Source organism: Mixophyes fleayi, chromosome 2 (assembly GCF_038048845.1).
Source record: "Mixophyes fleayi isolate aMixFle1 chromosome 2, aMixFle1.hap1, whole genome shotgun sequence".
Classification (NCBI taxonomy): domain Eukaryota; kingdom Metazoa; phylum Chordata; class Amphibia; order Anura; family Limnodynastidae; genus Mixophyes; species Mixophyes fleayi.
The window spans coordinates 257,115,817-257,134,145 of NC_134403.1; the positions used below are offsets into that span (position 1 = coordinate 257,115,817).

The window sequence follows — 18,329 nt, forward strand, 5'->3', positions numbered from 1 at the left end:
TGTCAGACTGGGGCATGAAGGGCCCACCGGGGGACTGCAACACCAGGGGCCCACCAGAGGGGGTGTGGCCAGCCATCAAAGAGGCAAGACCAGACACTAGAGGGGGAGTGGTCAGCCCACGAAGGACAGCTAGCATCATAGTATAGTATATAAAGAATGCAGTGTGTATATAAAGAATACATAGTCTTGACCTGCCCCTTACATTGGGCAGAACAGTCAGCAAAAATTGGAATTGTCCCACTAGACTCAGAATATTTGACTGTCCTACCTGTTCTTGTCACTTTCACCACCTGTTGCTGCTGGTTTCTTTAGTTGCGGCTTGTCTGGATCCTGGAATGTTGGGGCCCCATTTGGAAACAAAATGGGTACATTTAGAAAATTCCAACCAGCCCCGGTGTTAAATCAATAGGACCCACAATTAATACTTAGGCATTCCTCCAGCCCCAACATTAAACTAATAGTATACCCATTTAATAAATAAACCTATTTCCATCCCTCCAGACAGCCCCAGCAATAAATTAATAGCATTTACTTATAATAAATATACCTATTTCTCTTCTATCTCCTCGAACTCAGCCCCGCATTCAATTAATAGCGCCCAAACCACCCCATCTTAAATTAATAGTCCCCACTATAAAATTAAATTGCTAAACCATTACCCCACAAACAAAATAGCACCCATTAGTTATCCACCACCTACCACAACCATATTACATTGCCACAAGCTCGCTGTGCCATCACACACACATTACTGTGCCCCTTCATCACATTACTGTGCCTCCTTATGATCACACTACGCCCTCCATGTTGCTTTTGCTCCCCCCTTCTCCTGGCCCCCTTAATCACACTGTGCCATGCTGCTTTGGCCCCCCTTCACATTCTACCATGCTGATTTGGTCCACCTTCACACTCTGCCATGCTGCGTTGGTCCCCTTCACACTCTGCCATGATGCTTTGGCCTCCCTTCACACTCTGCCATGCTGCTTTGGCCCCCCTTCACTCTCTGCCATGCTGCTTTGGCCTCCCTTCACTCTCTGCCATGCTGCTTTGGCCCCTTCTCACTCTCTGCCATGCTGCCTTTGTCCCTTCTCACTTTCTGCCATGCTGCCTTTGCCCCTTCTCACTCTCTTCCATGTTGACTTTGCCCCTTCTCACTCTCTGCCATGTTGACTTTGCCCCTTCTCACTCTCTGCCATGCTGCCTTTGCCCCTTCTCACTCTCTGCCATGTTGTCTGTGCTCCCACTTCACACTCTTTACCATGTTGTCTGTGCTCCCCCTTCACTCTCTGCCATGCTGCCTTTACTTCCCCTTGCTTCCATTCTTGCACTTACCTTTTCTATAGGCTTCTATCTTCTCTTCTTCTGTCTTCTCTCTTCTTGCTGACTCCTCTCTGCGCCGCTCCTCACTGAACAATGGGTGTGATAACATCAAGCCCGACATTCAGTGTGAACGGAGCAGAGAGGAGTTTGGGAACGCAGTGGTCACGTGAATTTTTTTTTTCCAAACCTTTTTTTTTTCTTTTAAAGTTACCCGCTCCACCCACTAACAAAGAGGGGAGCGATCAGGGTTATGGCCCTACCGGGGAATAGCCAGGCCCCCCAGTGGCCAGTCCAACCCTGATTGTATTTCCCAGCAAAAAAGTTCATCACTGAGCTTCATTCAATTCAATTCAGCCCCAATTCACAAAAAATGATAATATAGTTAGGTACCTTTGATGTAAAGTGCAGATTACAAACACTTTGTGCAATACTGATGAATCAGCAGCAAAGTGGAAGGAAATACATATACACGTCTATTTATACATCCATGCTTACATTACTTCTGCAAGCAACGTTGTTCTATGTTAATAAAACTGTTGTCTTTATACAGTTCAAAAAATTTAAAATAATCCTCCACCATTGTTTGGACGTTGATAGTAGGATCAGATGGAGTTACAGCAAGGGTGTCACTAATTATTTTATAGTAGACTCATCAATGAGTGTCTAAGATCTAAGTACACAACAGTATATAGCACATGTAGGTAACATTGGCACACCGCGGTATCTGAAAGGAAAAGTGGTGCAAGATGGAATTGTCCTTGAGATGTCTCACCCACCCTTATGTTGGATCTTAAAAAGGACATGCACACTTTAGCAAACCAAGCACTTCAGCGACAAGGAGTTCCACTTTTGAGGCTGATGTGCTTGGTTTGTTTGGGCCCCCACAAAACAAGGTAACAATGGCCTTAAGCCACCTAAGGTAACAGTGCTGTTAATGAACTCTACTGTGGAAAGATGTTGATATTAATTCATCACCGCTAGAATCCACCATTACAGAAGTCTCAGTAGTTTGAAGCAATTGGTGGGAAAGACCTTCCTAGTGGAACTTGAAGTTCATTTTTATGAACATCATCTTTTCCACATTTTGAGGAAGAAGCCTCCTACGCCGATCACTGACAAGGTTCCCGGTTGTGCTGAAAACTCTTTCCGCGTATACACTGGAGGGTGGGCAGCTTAGGCAGTGCAAAGCGAGTTGGTACATGGGTCTCCAAATTCCGTTTTTTTCCTCCCAGTATGTAAAGGGACAATCTGATGTGTCTATTTCTATGCTGTTGTGAAAATAATCCTCCACCATCCTTTGAATGTTGATAGTAGGATCAGGTGGAGTTATGGCAGAGGTGTCACGTGTTTTGGTCAATTCTTTTAGAATAGACCAGGGGGTAAATGTATCATACCACGGTTTCTTCCACTCGCGGGAGTTCGGCGTCTTCGCACCTTAAATTTAAAGCGGCGCTGCCTTGTGAAGGGAAGTTTCCCTTTACAAGGCAGCGCTGCTTTAAATTTAAGCTGCAAAGACGCCGAACTCCCGCGAGTGGAAGAAACCGTGGTATGATACATTTACCCCAAGATGTCAAAATGTTGTGCTGAGTCATCTGCATCATCCCTGGGTCTCTTGGGATAGCTAAGTTTTTTCCTAGCAGTAGTTGAGTGAGAAACTGAAGGAGGAGACACCGTCCTGTCACGTAACACTTGAGCTGTCATCTTGCTCATCAGGAGCGTCTTGCATTGCTTCAGATCTGGGTCAGTTGGAAACAAAGAGAAGACATAGCTGTTAAACCGAGGATCAAGCACAGTCGCCAAAATGTAGTTATCCGATTTCAAGATTTTGATAACTCTTGGGTCCTGGCAAAGCGAAAAAGTAGCGTAATTGCTTTATTTCATCTCCTCCTTCAGTTTCTCAAGCTGCTTTTCCAAAAGCATACTTAAGGGAATCACTTGACTCAAGCTAGCAGTGTCTGAACTCACTTCACAGGTGACTAATTCGAATGGTTTCAGCACCTTGCAGAACACGAAAAGTATTCTCCACTGCGCTTGAGTAAAATACATCCCTCCTCCTTTCCCAATGTCATGGCTTGTGGAGTAAGCGTGGACGGCTTTTCGATGTTCCTCCCTCCACAGAAGCATATACAGGGTAGAATTCCACCTTGTCACCACCTCTTGCTTCAGATGGTGGCAGGGCAAATTAAATTGCTCTTGTAGCTGTTGCAATCTCCTACATGCTGTTGCCCAATGCCGGAAATGTCCAGATATTTTACGGGCCACAGTCAGCATCTCCTGCACGTTCCTGTAATTTTTTTTAAAAAGATCTGCACCACTATGTTTATTGTGTGAGCAAAACAAGGAATGTGATGGAATTCACCCAGCTGTAATGCTCTCACAATATTGGTGGCATTATCAGAAATTACATATCCTGAGGAGAGTCCAAACGGGATAAGCCATGTTGCAATGACATCCCCTAGTTTTTGTAACAGATTGTCAGCTGTATGCCTCTTAGTGTAGCCGGTGATACACAGAGTAGCCTGCCTCTGACAAATGTGACGTACTTGGGTACATGCTGCTGCTGTTCCTGCTGGTGAAGGCGAACCACCAACCCAATGGGCTGTCACAGTCATATAATCTTTAGTTTGCCCAGTTCCACTTGTCCACATATCTGTGGTTAAGTGTGTAGAATGGCATTTTGTAGCCCAATAATTACACTTTTACGAACCTTCCGGTAGAGGTGAGAAATAGCTTATCTAGTAAAATGGTGTTGTGATGGAATTTAGTAACAGGGACACAAGACCTCAAGTAATTGTCTAAAACCAGCTGCATTAATAGTGGATATTGGACGCAGATCTAATACTAGCATTGTCGCCATGGCGTCTGTGATCCGCTTTGCGACTGGATGACAGCTTTCATGCTTGCTTCCTCTTGCAAAGGATTGTTTAACAGTCAATTGTTGTAAACTACTAGTAGTCTTTTTCTCGATCTGCTTCTGGGATGAAGATTCACCCCCAGTAGCAGCAGCAGCAGTGGGACTAACACTCAAGAATTCTTCTGAGGAGTCCAGGATAGTGGAGGAGTCATCTAGCCTTAGCAACTTGGATGCAGGACTAACTCCGATCACTACTGAGGATATTGATGAGGACGGTGTTGTGGGTGTAGATTGCAGGTGTCGAGATATAGCTGAGAGAAGGGACCAGGCTGATGATGGACTGCTTGTTGTTATTTTTTTAGCATAAGTTTCTGATTTTTCCAACAGTTTGCCATGAAGTCGCTTCAAATGGCCTAGCATGGATGAGGTTCCTAGATGGTTAAGGTCTCTACCTCTACTGACTGTACCTTTACAAACACTACAAATGGCTAGACAACTGTTGTCAGGATTTGGGTAAAAAGAATTCCACACATAAGAGGTGGATTGTTTGGTCTTATGCCCAGGCATGACAATGGTCTTCTTCTTATCACGTGCAAGAACTGCTTCCACTGGTGCAGGACATACACAAACAACATCATCCTCATCAACATCCTCATTAGAGCCCTCGTCAGCTACACAATTATCCCCCTCATCCTGTTGCAATTCCAAAGTGGCATCCTCAATTTGTGTATCACCGGCTATACTTGAGCTGTTCAGACACACATCTGCAGAAATGCTGAAAGGGGCCTTCTTTATGGGTAAACTATCAGGTCAGGATTACACATAGCACTAGTGGATAGACTATCCTCAGTGATTTGTGTCATTTATGAATCTGAAAATACATATTCCTCTAATGCCTTACTGTTTTCTTCCAGCTCTGCTTTTACACGTAAAAGTATTTGGACACCACTTTTGGAGTCTGAATGACAGAGTCTTCCTTGGTCATGACTGAGCATACAAGATGATGCCTCAGTGACAGTTGCAGAACTAGCACTCATAGAAAAAGGGAAAGGCCTCATTCTTTCCTTGCCACTGCGTGTGTAGTATGGCATTTTGGCAATTTTGTTTTTTTCCGATGATAACTTTGCCTCGATTACAGGTCTTTTTTTCTTGACCAAGGTAAAAGGTGTTTTTTTATATTTTTGTTTCACTAAATTAAAACCACTATGCACTTGAACATAGACTTTAGCAGATGATTAGAGGGATTACTATCATCATGACTGCTGCCAGCAGCTGCTTGGTGCTCCTGGTTTTCTGTGTACTGCTGTGAATCCATTTTGATAACACAGTACAATGTGACTGCAGATTAAGAACAACACTGCCAGCCCTATTATTTCTATTTCAGTAATGACAATTAGCAATGGAGCTCTCCTCTTTGTGTTTTACCTATATAACACAGTACAATGTGACTACATATTTAGAAGACCAAGCCTGCCAGACCTATTATTTGTATTTCAGTAATGACGATTATCAATAGAGCTCTCCTCTTTGTATGTTACCTATATAACACAGTACAATGTGACTGCAGATTTAGAAGACCAAGCCTGCCAGACCTATTATTTCTATTTCAGCAATAACAATTAGCAATGGAGCTCTCCTGAATGTCACTGGAGACTTTGAAGAACACTGCTACCCCTCCTCTTTCTTTTCTACATTTGACACTGCACAACTGCACTAGAGACTGCCAAGAACTGTGCTACCCCTTTTCTGTGTCCCTCTGTGAAATGGCGCTGGATCGCTGTGGATTGCGGTACTTATACAATCTAAAACTTGCGAAATACGAGAGCCGACGACATAACAATGATGTTTTGCCTCGTTTTTCAATTCCGAGGGCGCGCGAAAGTACCAAGCCGGTACTGCTAAGTGCTGGTGTGTTCGGTTCTCTAGTAAAACGTGCTTAGTGGGCTATATGATCCAGTCATACAGCAATGTTGGTTGAAGGGTTGTCATATTGTTTGAACAATAGAACAATGTGGTAAAAGGGTTACCTAGGGAGGTTAAGGAACTTGATAAGCTTGCCTGAAGAGGTGGGTCTTCAGACAGCACGTGAAGTTTTGAAGACTAGATGAAATTCTTATTGTGCGAGGGAGGGAATTCCACAAAGTGGGTGCAGCCGAAAAAAGTCCTGTAACTGGGAATGGGAACATGTAATAAGTGTGGATGAGAGACGCAGATCTTGAGCAGAACAGAGGTGTCGAGGGAGATATTTTGAGACAAGTGAGGAGATGTGAGATGTTTGTTGGTGCAGTTTTGTAATGGCCTTGTATGTTAGTAGAAGAATTTTATTTTGGATTTGGCACAGGGGAGGGCTGGCAAATTTTAGCCTGGGGGGCATAACTCAACTCAGCAGCCTATTTTAAATGAAAAAATATGCAGGTGGTCACAGGGCCGGTGCTAGGATCCACGGCGCCCTAGGCATTTTTAAAAAAGCGCCCCCCCCCCCCCCGAAAATCGCCGCCCCCCCCCCCCCCCCGCAAAAATCGCCGCCCTCCTCCCTCCTCTCCTTACCTTGTCTCACCACCGCCGCCTCTCTGCTCCGTCTCCTTCCCTCCACTCACTGACACTAGTAAGTGGAGGGGAGGAGACGGAGCAGAGAGGCGGCGGTGGTGACAAAATAGCCTCCTCCCCCCCTCCTCGTCCATCTGAATGCTGTGCGGCGGCCGTGACAGGTATGGTCAGCGGTCGCCGCACAGTTTTAAAGTATTTCACAATTCTGTGGCGCCCTCCAGGCGCCCTCCAGAGCCCGGCGCCCTAGGCAAGTGCCTAACCTTGCCTAATGGGAGCGCCGGGCCTGGGTGGCCAAGTGACCCAGCCCAATTTAGCCCACTTTGGGACTAGCCCAGGGGGAATACACCCTGATGCCCAGCCTGCCCTTGATTTGGCAGTGGCCGAAGTGGAAGTTTAGAAGTGCTGGTATGGAACGTTTACTTTAAGATGAACTGCCGGGGGCTTGGGGGCCTAGTCGGACCACAGAAGGTTTAGGGCTTTTGATAGAGTAAAATAAATTTTAGATGTATTTTAACAGTATATAGTATAATATAAAACATTAAATGATGCAAAGCTATCCACCCTGTGTCCCCCACGTCTCCTGTGTCTAATTACCTTTCCTCTGTGTCCCTCCACCTGTCCCTCAAGTCTCCTTTGTGTACTTACATTTTCCCTCATATCTCCATAATATTATAATACAACTTTCCAAAATATCTCCCTTATATCTTCCATGTTACCCTTTATCTTTCCTTTCTCTGTTCCTATGCTATATAAATAAATAATCAAGATGATGTTGATGATGTGCCCCTATCTTCATTGCAAGTATCCTCCTCTCTCCATCCTTACGTGCCTCACATCCTGCTTCTCTCGCTCCTCTCTTACTCCTTGATCATCTCTATCTATCCCTGTTCCTGCTCCTATTATTCCCTCTCACTAGGGGATTCACACATCACAATGCAGCCTCCTTCATCACACTGTGCCCACTCCTTCATCATACTGTGATGTCCATCACACTTATGCCCATTAATCACTGTGCCACCTCCTTCATCCCACTGCTACCCCCTTCATCACTGTGCCCCCATCATCACACTGGTGCCCCCTCCGTTCTTTACTCATCTTCTCTGCTTCTTCTTCGTTTCTTCTGTCTTCTCTCTGTGTTGCTCCTCACTATCAGTGTCGGGACAAGATGACGTCACGCCTGTCAATCAGCAAGGAGGGAACAGGGAGGAGTAAGTATTCTGAGGGCGGGTGGACAAGCATTCCGCCGGCCCTGGCTGCCTGCAAGAAAATGTAGCGAAGAAGTGCCAATATGAAAATAAGCAACCAATGTAGAGACTGACAGAGTGGATCAGCCGTGGAAGGAATTTGGGATGTGCAAGGAAAAGTCTAGCCGCTGCCTGCAAAATAGATTGTAGGGGTGAATTTCTGATTTGGGGAAGAGGAAGGAGGGAATTTAAATAGTCAATGCGGGAGATGATGAGTGCATGAATTAAAGTTTTTGCAGTGTCTTGTGTGAGATATGTGTGTATTCTTGAAGTTTTTTTAGATGTTTGTAACATGATTTAGATATATAGTCGATGTGGGGAACAAAGGATAGTTCTGAGTCAAGGATCACACCTAGGCAGCGAGCCTGTGGGGTGGGATTTATTGTCATGTTGTCAACAGAACTAGAAATTGCAGGCAGGTAACTTCTGCTGGTGGGTGGAAATATTATTAGATCTGTTTTTTAAAGATTAAGGGGGGTATTCAATTGGCGGCGGGATCGCCGAAAATCCCGCGCTCCAAAAATATTACCGTTAATACAGTAATATCTCGCTGGATTTCAGCTCGCAGCTCCCTGAAATCCAGCAAGTAAATTACTGTATTAACGGTTTTCCCACACAGGATTACCGTAATAACGGTAATATTTTTCGAGCGCGGGATTTTCGGCGATCCCGCCGTCAATTGAATATGCCCCTAAGTCTGAGTTGGCGAGAGGATATCCAAGATGAGATGGCAGAAAGACAGCCGGTAATGCAGGCTAACAGATGGTGAGAGATCCAGAGAGGATAGATACATTTGGGCAACATTTACATAGAGATGACAATGAAATCCAAAGGAGCTTATTAGTATTCCAAGAGTAGTGGTACAGATAGAGAAAAGCAGAGGACCTAGGATTGAGCCTTTGTGGTACTCCAACTGATAAAGAAAGTGGAGAGGAGGTGGATTCGAAGAAATTAACACTGAAAGACCGATTATATAGTTAGGATGAGAACCAGAATAGGACAGTGTCTTGAAGACCTAGGGATTGTAATGTTTGTATAAGAAGAGACTGGTCACAGTGTCAAAAGCAGCAGAGAGATCCAAAGGAAATAGAAGTGTGTAATGGTTTTTATATTTAGCAGTGATCAAATCATTAACAACCAGATGTGTATACAAATGTTATGTTCATATCTATCAATTGTTGTTTGGGTTTTGGAAGGGCTTGAAAGTGCATGAATATTAACACCCATTTTGATGCTTTCAATTTGTCTTCTCAAGTGTTTTCAATGTTCAACACTTCTACATGGTGCATGAAAAATAGAACATGTGTTGTAATATATCAAATGAAGAGTTAAAACTTTACAACACAGGACTCATTTACTAATATTGCATTTAGATACATAATTTGCCCTTAACCACAGAAACCAATCAGCAATTAGATTTTATCAGTCTAGTTCAAGGTGTCTGATTTATTGCTATGATCCAAAATTTCAACAAACATATAATGATAGTAAATTACCACTAGTTGTGGGAGGTACACTAATATAATTAATTGATTCTGTTTGCACTTTTCAAACATCAAGTAAATCATTACATACAGAATGAGAATAAATCCTAAGATTTTTTTTATATATACGTTTTTATTAAAGAAGTTCAGACATGTACAAAATAAGAATAGTTTGTGACATTAATGGTTAACATAAGATCAGCATTCCAAGCCAACAGTATCAGAGACAATTCAAATCAGTTCCAGAACATGTCCATACATTATACATTACAAAAGCATTAAGTCTCTGAGGCATCTAGAAAGCCTGGGAGACCAGAGATGTGGAGAGACCAGAGCCGTGATAGTAAATACTTGGAAATGGATGGATCCTGTAAGAGAATTCTTGTCTCATACCAGAATGTCTGGCGGAAGAATTCTCACAGTTGCTCTTTGAAAGGGAAGGTCAGAGTGTGTATAAAACGTTCCCTTGTTTCAAAGAACCGGCCGGTGAGGTTGTCCTTTTGAAGGGAGGCCTTCAACCAATCCATCCATCATCATGATGAAGAACAACTTTTCCTTATAGAGATCAAGTGTAGGAGGGGGGCCCTGAATCCACATGCAGAGAATGCACTTTCTCGCAACAGCTGACATTGCCAATAATAATTTTTTGCTGCCTTTGGCAGTCCTAATATTAGACGGCAAGGTGCTCAATATGTCCTATTCAGGTGTGAACGTGAGGTAGTTCACTAATTCCACCATGGTGAATGTCCACACATCTATCCTGAAGCCCCGTATGAGCGGACAACTGCAAAAACAATGAAATAGGTCCACACCAGCCTCGCCATACTTGGAACATGCATCAGTGTCAGATAGTCTCATAGCAAAACCGCAGTGTGGGGAGATATAACTCTCGTGGAATATGTTAAGGAACATCTCCAAATACGTAGAGGCAGGGAGGAACTTAATGGAGGTGCTAAGGTTTTTGAGTAAACTCTCATTGTTCAGGTGTGGGAAATGTTGGAACCATTGAGTAAGGCCGATGCAGACAAAGGAGCCATTTAATTAATTCGTCAAGAGCTTATAATGGCAGGAGATGGTCTTTTGCTGTGGGAGACATGACCTCAAGAGGGTGTTCAAGGGATTATCCCAATCGATGTTAGAAAAAAAGCAATCAGACGCTTAACATAATGTTGGGACTAGAGGAATGCCATCCCACATGGGCCCAGAAATGGAAAGTGCTCTATGCCTGGGGCATAGCAGAATGGCTTCTTAGAGGCTTTATCCATTAATTTGCTCTCCAAATGTAAGCCCCGAGATTCCCATGCTCTGGAGAGATGAGCCTCCACACCATCCTGGAAGTTAGGGTTATCATTCAGGGGTAGGTGTATAGATTTAGGTGAAATTTATGACAGAACGTTCCAAATCTTTCTCACTGACAGTAAGAGAGGGTTATTCATTACATATATCAGGATTTCTTGATCATGGATATAAGGGAAGGATTTGATATGTAATGATGGCAGTGTAGATACTGCATTGCTATAGACAATTTCACAAATAGCACAGGTGGGGGGCATAACTATAGTGAACCACATTGAGAAAATGAATTCCCACCATTAGACATTGATTGCTGAAGTTTAATGTAAGGAATGAAGGGCGTTTTTTCTTCCAAATGAAAGTGCAAAATAAACAATTAACAAAGTGTTCGTCTGATTTTGTGAGGAGTAAGGGAAGTGTCTGTAAAGGATATAACAATTTTGGAAAAGATGCCATCTTCAAGAGGTTCGCCCTACCTAAATCCGAATACCTTGAATACCTAAATAAGACCACCCCAATATTTCTTTCCGTTTGGCGTCAATAATTCGACCTATGTTAAGTTTGTATAGAGTGGCCAGGTTTTGAGGAAGATACCTAAATTGGAGATAGATTTCGTCGCCCACCTCAATGGAAGAGTAGCAGCCCACCGAAATCTACGCCTATCTTTCCCAAGAAAGAATGCTGTCAATTAATCAAATTTTACCCCAAAGCCTGACACCGAGTCGAACTCCTCGATTCTCATTAGCAGAGGAACCAGGGAGGTCTCCAGGTTAGATATGTATAATAGGGTGTCATCAGCAAAGCAGTGATTTTAATGCTATCTGTCCCTATCCGAATACCTTGCATAAGAGGCCATTTTATGATAACCTACAGCATTGGGTTATTAAGTTAAAAAGTAAGGGGGACATTGGGCAACCCTGTTTGGTCCCCATCATCGTTTTTATGGTGCTCCCCAATAATGTGTTTATAAGTAAAGAAGTCGATTGTTTGTTATAAAAATACTGTATCACAGCTATGAAGTCCTGGCCAAAACCACGTTGCTCCAACATTACATACATAAAAGGCAACGATACAGTATCAAATGCTTTGCGAGCATCAAGACTTACAAGTATGTTAGTGGAGTCAGTTGAGCCATTATAAGCTGCCACAGCCGCAATAGCAGAACCTATACTCCTGACCGAATGTCTGCCATGCACAAAGTTCAACCGATGTTCCGTTAATAGAAAAGGAAATAAGCCCTAGAGTCTATTCTCCATGATCTTCAAAACGATCTTGAAATCTAGATTCAACAGGGTAATAAGGCAGTATAAGGACATCAATACTAGGTTGGTGACTGGCTTTGGAATAAAGGTTGTGTACATCTGATTGAAGGTAGGGGATAAAGGACGTGTCTGGTGTATAGTGCGGTACAGGTCTAACAATATGGGAGTGACATCCACATTCAACAATTTATAATATTCCCCAGAGAAACCATCTGAATGGTGTTTTATGGAGTTTAAGGTTTGATAGGACTGTGAAAATTTCCCCTAAGACTTTTCTAATGACAGGGAACAAACAGTATAGATGGGCTGCAACTGATCTCAATCAGTCAGACATGCATTTAGTAGTTTTATGCTTCCACTAAATTGACCAAACTTAATTTTAGATTGGTTCCTACAGCAAGGGTATAACTAGAAATTTGGGGCCCAACATTTTTAAGAAGCCATCAAGGATTCTAGGGAGGTACACCCCTCAATTACCTAGCTAGGACACTGTTCTGCACTCTTCACTTACTGCTCAGAAAGGAAGGGCTTGCAGGAATGACAGTCTGGAGCTTTAAATGCCTTGCAGTGTTGTCGGTCAAACAACAGGACGCTCACTGAGCTCAAACATCATAATATTCTAATATAAGTGCAGCCATGGTGAGATTTCAGAGAGGTGCAAAGACCCCTCAGCTGATACCCAAAATATTGTGGTAGTTATGTCCATGTGTTACAATTTATCTGACTATGGTTAAGTGACCGATTTTAAAGATTTCAATCAAAAATCTTTTTTAAAAATGTGTCCTTGGAAATGTCCCTATATGTTAATAACAAAATTTACAGAACAATTTATTTTATTCAATATATTGGATGCAAATCATCACTATTAGCTCTTATCCTATAGGCCTTATAAATAAATCCAAGCTCATCTTCTTTCCTCCTGCCAATGTTGCTATCCCTACCAATATCTCCCTCTTGGTTGACAACATCACTCTTTCTCCTGTCACCCAAGGCTGCTGCCTTGGAGCCACCCTTGACTCAGCCATCGGCTTTGCCTCTCATATACAGTCCCTCACCAAATCCTGCCACTTCCTCCTCATCACAATATCCATTCTTTCCTCTCTCAGGAAGCATCCAAAATCCTAGTCCATTCACTCACTTCTCATCTCGACTATTGCAATCTCCTTCTCACAGGCCTTCCTGACTCTCATATTTTTGACCTTCAATCCATAGAGAATGCTTAGGGCTAGGTTCATCTTCCTCTCCCACTGCACCTCTTCTGCTTCTCCTCTGCGTAAATCCCTTCATTGACTCCCTATCTATTTAAGAATTCAGTTCAAGTTCCTTACCCTCACTTACAAAGCCCTTACCAACACTTCTCCCCCTTGTCTTGAGATACATACCTACCCACCCACTCCACTCTTGCCTCAGTTCACCTCTCATTAGCTCCTCCCACGCTCACCTCCAAGACTTCTGCCCTGCTGCCCCTAATTTTTGGAACTCCCTACCCCATCTCACTCGACTCTCCCCCAACCTTCAGTCCTTCAAACACTCTCTCAAAACTCCCATTTTCAAGCTTGTCTATCCTACCACCTGCTAACCATTCTGTTAATCACCTTCTCTTCCTCGTCTGCCATCTCCATCTCTTTGGAGTTGGTCCTACTGTCTCTCACCACCCCTCCCTCTAGAATATAAGCTCTCGTGGGCAGGGTCCTCTCTACCTATTGTCTCATGTCTGTCTACTGTCTGACTCCCATGTTCGTCCTGTCACATATTTTGCTGCACTCTGTGGGAGTCCCCATAGAATTACTCACACATATCTGTGCTACTTATATGTATTACCTCATCTATTTGTTACTTGCTTCTGTATCCGGTGCTACGGAATCTGTGGTGCCTTATAAATAAATAATTAAATAAAGCCACATAATAAGGAAGTTTTCTGATATAGTTTCATTAAATGCAATGTAATTTGTGTCATATTTTCCTACAGGTACTGGATCAGAGCAGACAATGGTGGATGGTTGAAAATGCTCAGGAACGGACAGGATTTGTACCAAACAACATAATGGAGAGTACAAATAATGACCAGGTATATGAGTGTGTGATTGGGATGAGTGTGGATGGGCTGGGTTATGTAATAGGCTACCTTGCAATGAAAAATAAAGGTAAATTCCAAACTGTAAAGATATCTGAGCTCCTATTTTGTTGCACCAACAGGTTTCAGTGCATTTCTCGTCACTACATCCAGGTTCCAAACCACAGGAAGTGACAGCATGGCTACAGGATAAGGGCTTCTCAAGGATGTATGTTAACTCCAATCTTGTCATTATCAAATCTTCAAACGTCTTATTAGTTGGTTTTGATTTGTTTTTACTAGTATACACCTAATGCAACATTTTGTTGTACTTATTTAAAAAAAATCATTTAAAATTAAAAATGGAAAAACAGGAATAAGTATTTGCATTAATTTCCAAAAAAAAAAAAAGTCCTTGTGCAAAGTTTGCCGGGAAATACAAGTTTTTTGCCTTCATCTAATTTACCTCCAAATCTTCCATTCATAGCACGGTGAGGTGCCTTGGTGTTCTATCAGGGGATCAACTTTTGAACCTGACTCGTGAGGACATAAAGGGTGTGTGTCCTGAGGAAGGTGGCCGAGTGTTTAATCAACTCACAGAAATTCGAGCATCATTGGGGGTGAGATTGTGCACTTGAATTATAAATATATACATAATGATTAGCACATTTACATGTATCAACTCTGCGTAGATGGCATTTTTCCATGAGATCAAACTGTGAGAATATTGTGACATAATGATAATATAGCATCTTATTGTTAATTTAGCAGCATCAGCCTGTACATTAAGTATTACCAATAACATTATCGGAAGCAGTAATTGCCACCAAACATTTTGGGGTCTTCATTGAATACTGCCAGTATGAGTTATAGATAAAGGGCCTGAGTCATTAAGACATGCATACTAAGCGCATCGTAAATCGGCTCTGCGTAGTCCCGGAGTCAGCAAGGAGCGGATCTCAAGATACATGTGGTGTTGACTATGGATGTAGGTTCACTCTGCTCTACTAGACCAGACACTGCAGGATGCGTACAATACGTATGTGGAATAAGAAATCTCAAAACAACGCACAATTTTTTTTATCATCAATTAATGTTACCTGTCAATAATATAGTCTTGTGTGATTAGAAATGGAAACCGTATAAAAAAATATTCTTTTTCCCCGTTGAAAAACATTAGGCTGTCCTTACTGTCTACTGTACATAAAACACATTTTTACAGTTGCTCCTGATTGCAGACATGTTATAACATGCATATGATACTGACTCAGGACTTAGACTAGACCCTTAGCTGGTGCAAGAGATACAGCAGAAAAACAAACTTACACACGCAGAGCTTCATTCCGACGTGGCTGTATTCGCTTCAGTTTGCACGCCCTTATTGTGCATCGTGTACAGGCACACGCCCCCTTCCCCGCCCCATCCAATCCCTGAAATCGTAGGCCGTCATAACTGTCATTTGCGTTGGCATACGCAGTGGACTTGCTTTCATTGACGGCTGAGTGTCCTCGTTCTGGGCATGCGCAGAAGGGAATTGCATATGATACGCACAAAATACAGATTGGTCCTTTAATGACTCAGGCTCAAAACGTTTATATTCCATCAGTGTTCATAATATTCAATAACAATGAATGTCACAGTGTACAGTCTTCAAATGTAGACAACTGTATGCTTAGTGGAATATAGTAGTAACTATGTGTAGGCACTAATTACAAGGGCCTTCTCGATCAAGATATTTGTATTAATCAGACACAAAAGAACCAAACAATTAGACATTCAACCTAGGAAATTGAAAGTCTGAAAAGAAGGTTTACATATTAAGACATTGGGAATATATAATTCATTTTAGAAATGAGTCAGACATCTTTTCAGTCGAACTTCAAGCATTTCAATTCTTAATTGATTGCTATGGGTTACTGCACATTTGCATTTGGTTACTGAATAACTGCCATAGACTTTCTATGCGCCATTCTAATCCACTGACGCACCAACAGGACTATTTAATATTTCACAAGTCAATGAGCCAAAACCTGAAAATACAGTGACCACTGTAGATTTAATATTTATAGCACAAATAGTTTATAGATCTTACAGACCATTTAAGGTATATAGGCATCTTTTTTGGATTTCATAAAGTGAATTGTCATCTCATGTAAGCACAAATTGACTTTCTGGCTTTATTCATGGATCATATTATTTCTCAGTTTTCTTTTTTTTTCCCCCCTCAGATGTGAAAACTTGATGCGATTCAGTAACTTCTCCAGCTATTTCTAATAGATGAGAAAAAGACCTACAATGATTTATTTTTCATGATTCAAAATATCCATGGAAAGCGTGTTGTAATTTATTACTGATCCACATTTGCAATTTTACTTCAATAAACAGGTCCTACAACATCCTTAGTGTATTGGAATCCTGATATCGCACATTACTTCACTATTTCTAACCAAAGATGAGAAAAAGACCTACAAGGGCCATTTTTTTCATGATTAGTAATACCCATGGAAAGCGTGTTGTAATTTATTACTGATACACATTTGCAATTTGTAACGGTCTTCGTGTTTTGGAATCCAGAGAACGCACATTACTTCACAATTCTGCTTGTTAATAAACGCACTTTTGATTTTCAAGACAACAAACTTTTGTTATCTTTACAAAACATTGCTGTCCCCTCAAACTAAAAACAAGGTCAGCAGTGTCTCTAGTTTTGTGTTGTGCAGTTATAAAGGCTTAAGCCAGAATTAGGTCAATACACAGCCAGGGTGGTTTGTGGGACTCCATGAATGTGCACTAGAAAGCATTCTTTAATTATCATCACCCAAACTGAGGGATGTGGTAATTATTTTATATAAAGTAAGGTTCCAACTTCACTTTTTCCTCTTTCCAACCTTCTCACACAAGAAACACTCATTACCATGACTCTGCCACGTTTCTCTAGTGAGTGGGTTAATCTGCATTTATTCAAAGGTTATTTGCCTAGAGCACACAATGCTGAAATGCATCATTTTTACTTTGTGGCAGATTTATAAAAGGTCCAATACACACACTGGTTTCATGGAAACGTATTACCTAGCACTGGTGTAAATTTTTATGAGAAGTAGTATTAGGCTGTGTTCAGAGCAGTGCTTATTGAAGCATATATAATTTATCTTGCCTTCAGGGGAGCTTTGGAATGTGTTCAATGCATCTGTGAGTTACATTAGTACACTATATTGTACTATGTACAGTGTTTGAACAGTGGTTTCCTGCAGAGCTGTTAAAACGCATGGGTCCAGTCAGGTACGTTATTTTTTTTTTAAAGCTGTGGTTTCAGAGCATCTTGTAGGCTTTGTTGATGCCTGTTAATTGAGCATCCAATCTGTGGTTACATGTCCTTATAGACCTAATCCCTTTTTACTGCTTTTGTAAATTATTGTATCCATTTGTTCTGCTAAAAGACATTTATTGGACAAGAACACAGGTGCTGGAATATACTTTAAAACCAGACAAAAAAAAATGTAGTTGTAAGTCAAATTATAAAACTTTTTATATGGTATCTGCCATCATAAATAGCAGACCATACAAAGTCCCCAACCCCTTTAAACACAGCTCCCATTTTACAGATATTATACCCCTTTCAATCCACCCCAACCAATAACCCGCCTATCTTCATCCCAATTCTCTTTATCTCACTCCGCTTTCCCTATAAGTCCATTCTCTATGCTTCCTCTCATGGCAGCATCATAGCCCTTTCTTTGTTCCATTGCCCCCCTCATTTTAATAATTCCCCTATCAACATGTTTCCTTTCCTCACAGGGAAACTAACATACAATACTTCCATGTCACCACCAAGCTCACTTGAGTAGCAGGGAACTGATCTCTCATCAGGTATAAATCTGGCATTGCAGAATGCTAGGTGATGTGCTAATGGACTGTCACCTAATGGACTCTGGCACGTCCATTAGGTGACAGTGTCAGCAGTCAGAGCAAACAGCTCACCGTAGAGCACTCCGCCAATATATACATAAGCCTCCTTCTCGAAGTGCAATGTGACACTGACAAATTTACCCCAATTTACTGAGGGCAAGGTTCCCGAGGAGTTAGGAGCCATGGCAACCTGGTACCTAGGTTTTTATACTATATTTTACATATATTTGCAAGCCCCTTTAATATACAATTCTATTGGAATAATTCATTTTGGATAACAAATAACAGTTTTCAATAAAATAAAAAGAATTAAAGTATAGAAAATGTCTCTCAAACACATCATAATATACAGTATCTCTATACACA

The 18,329-nt window shown here is 41.9% G+C and overlaps 1 protein-coding gene across 4 annotated transcripts in view; it reads left to right on the forward strand.

Annotated features, from left to right (window-relative positions):
- Positions 1-16,453, forward strand: part of EPS8L3 (EPS8 signaling adaptor L3) — a 91,392-nt gene extending 74,939 nt beyond the window's left edge. For all 4 annotated transcript variants that reach the window (XM_075195939.1, XM_075195938.1, XM_075195941.1 and 1 more), the window contains 4 exons: positions 13,974-14,072; positions 14,201-14,286; positions 14,545-14,677; positions 16,286-16,453. In XM_075195939.1, the coding sequence (XP_075052040.1) occupies positions 13,974-14,072; positions 14,201-14,286; positions 14,545-14,677; positions 16,286-16,291 (324 nt within the window). In that variant the 3' untranslated portion in view covers positions 16,292-16,453. The remainder of the gene's footprint in view (positions 1-13,973; positions 14,073-14,200; positions 14,287-14,544; positions 14,678-16,285) is intronic.
- The last annotated feature ends 1,876 nt before the right edge of the window (positions 16,454-18,329 follow it).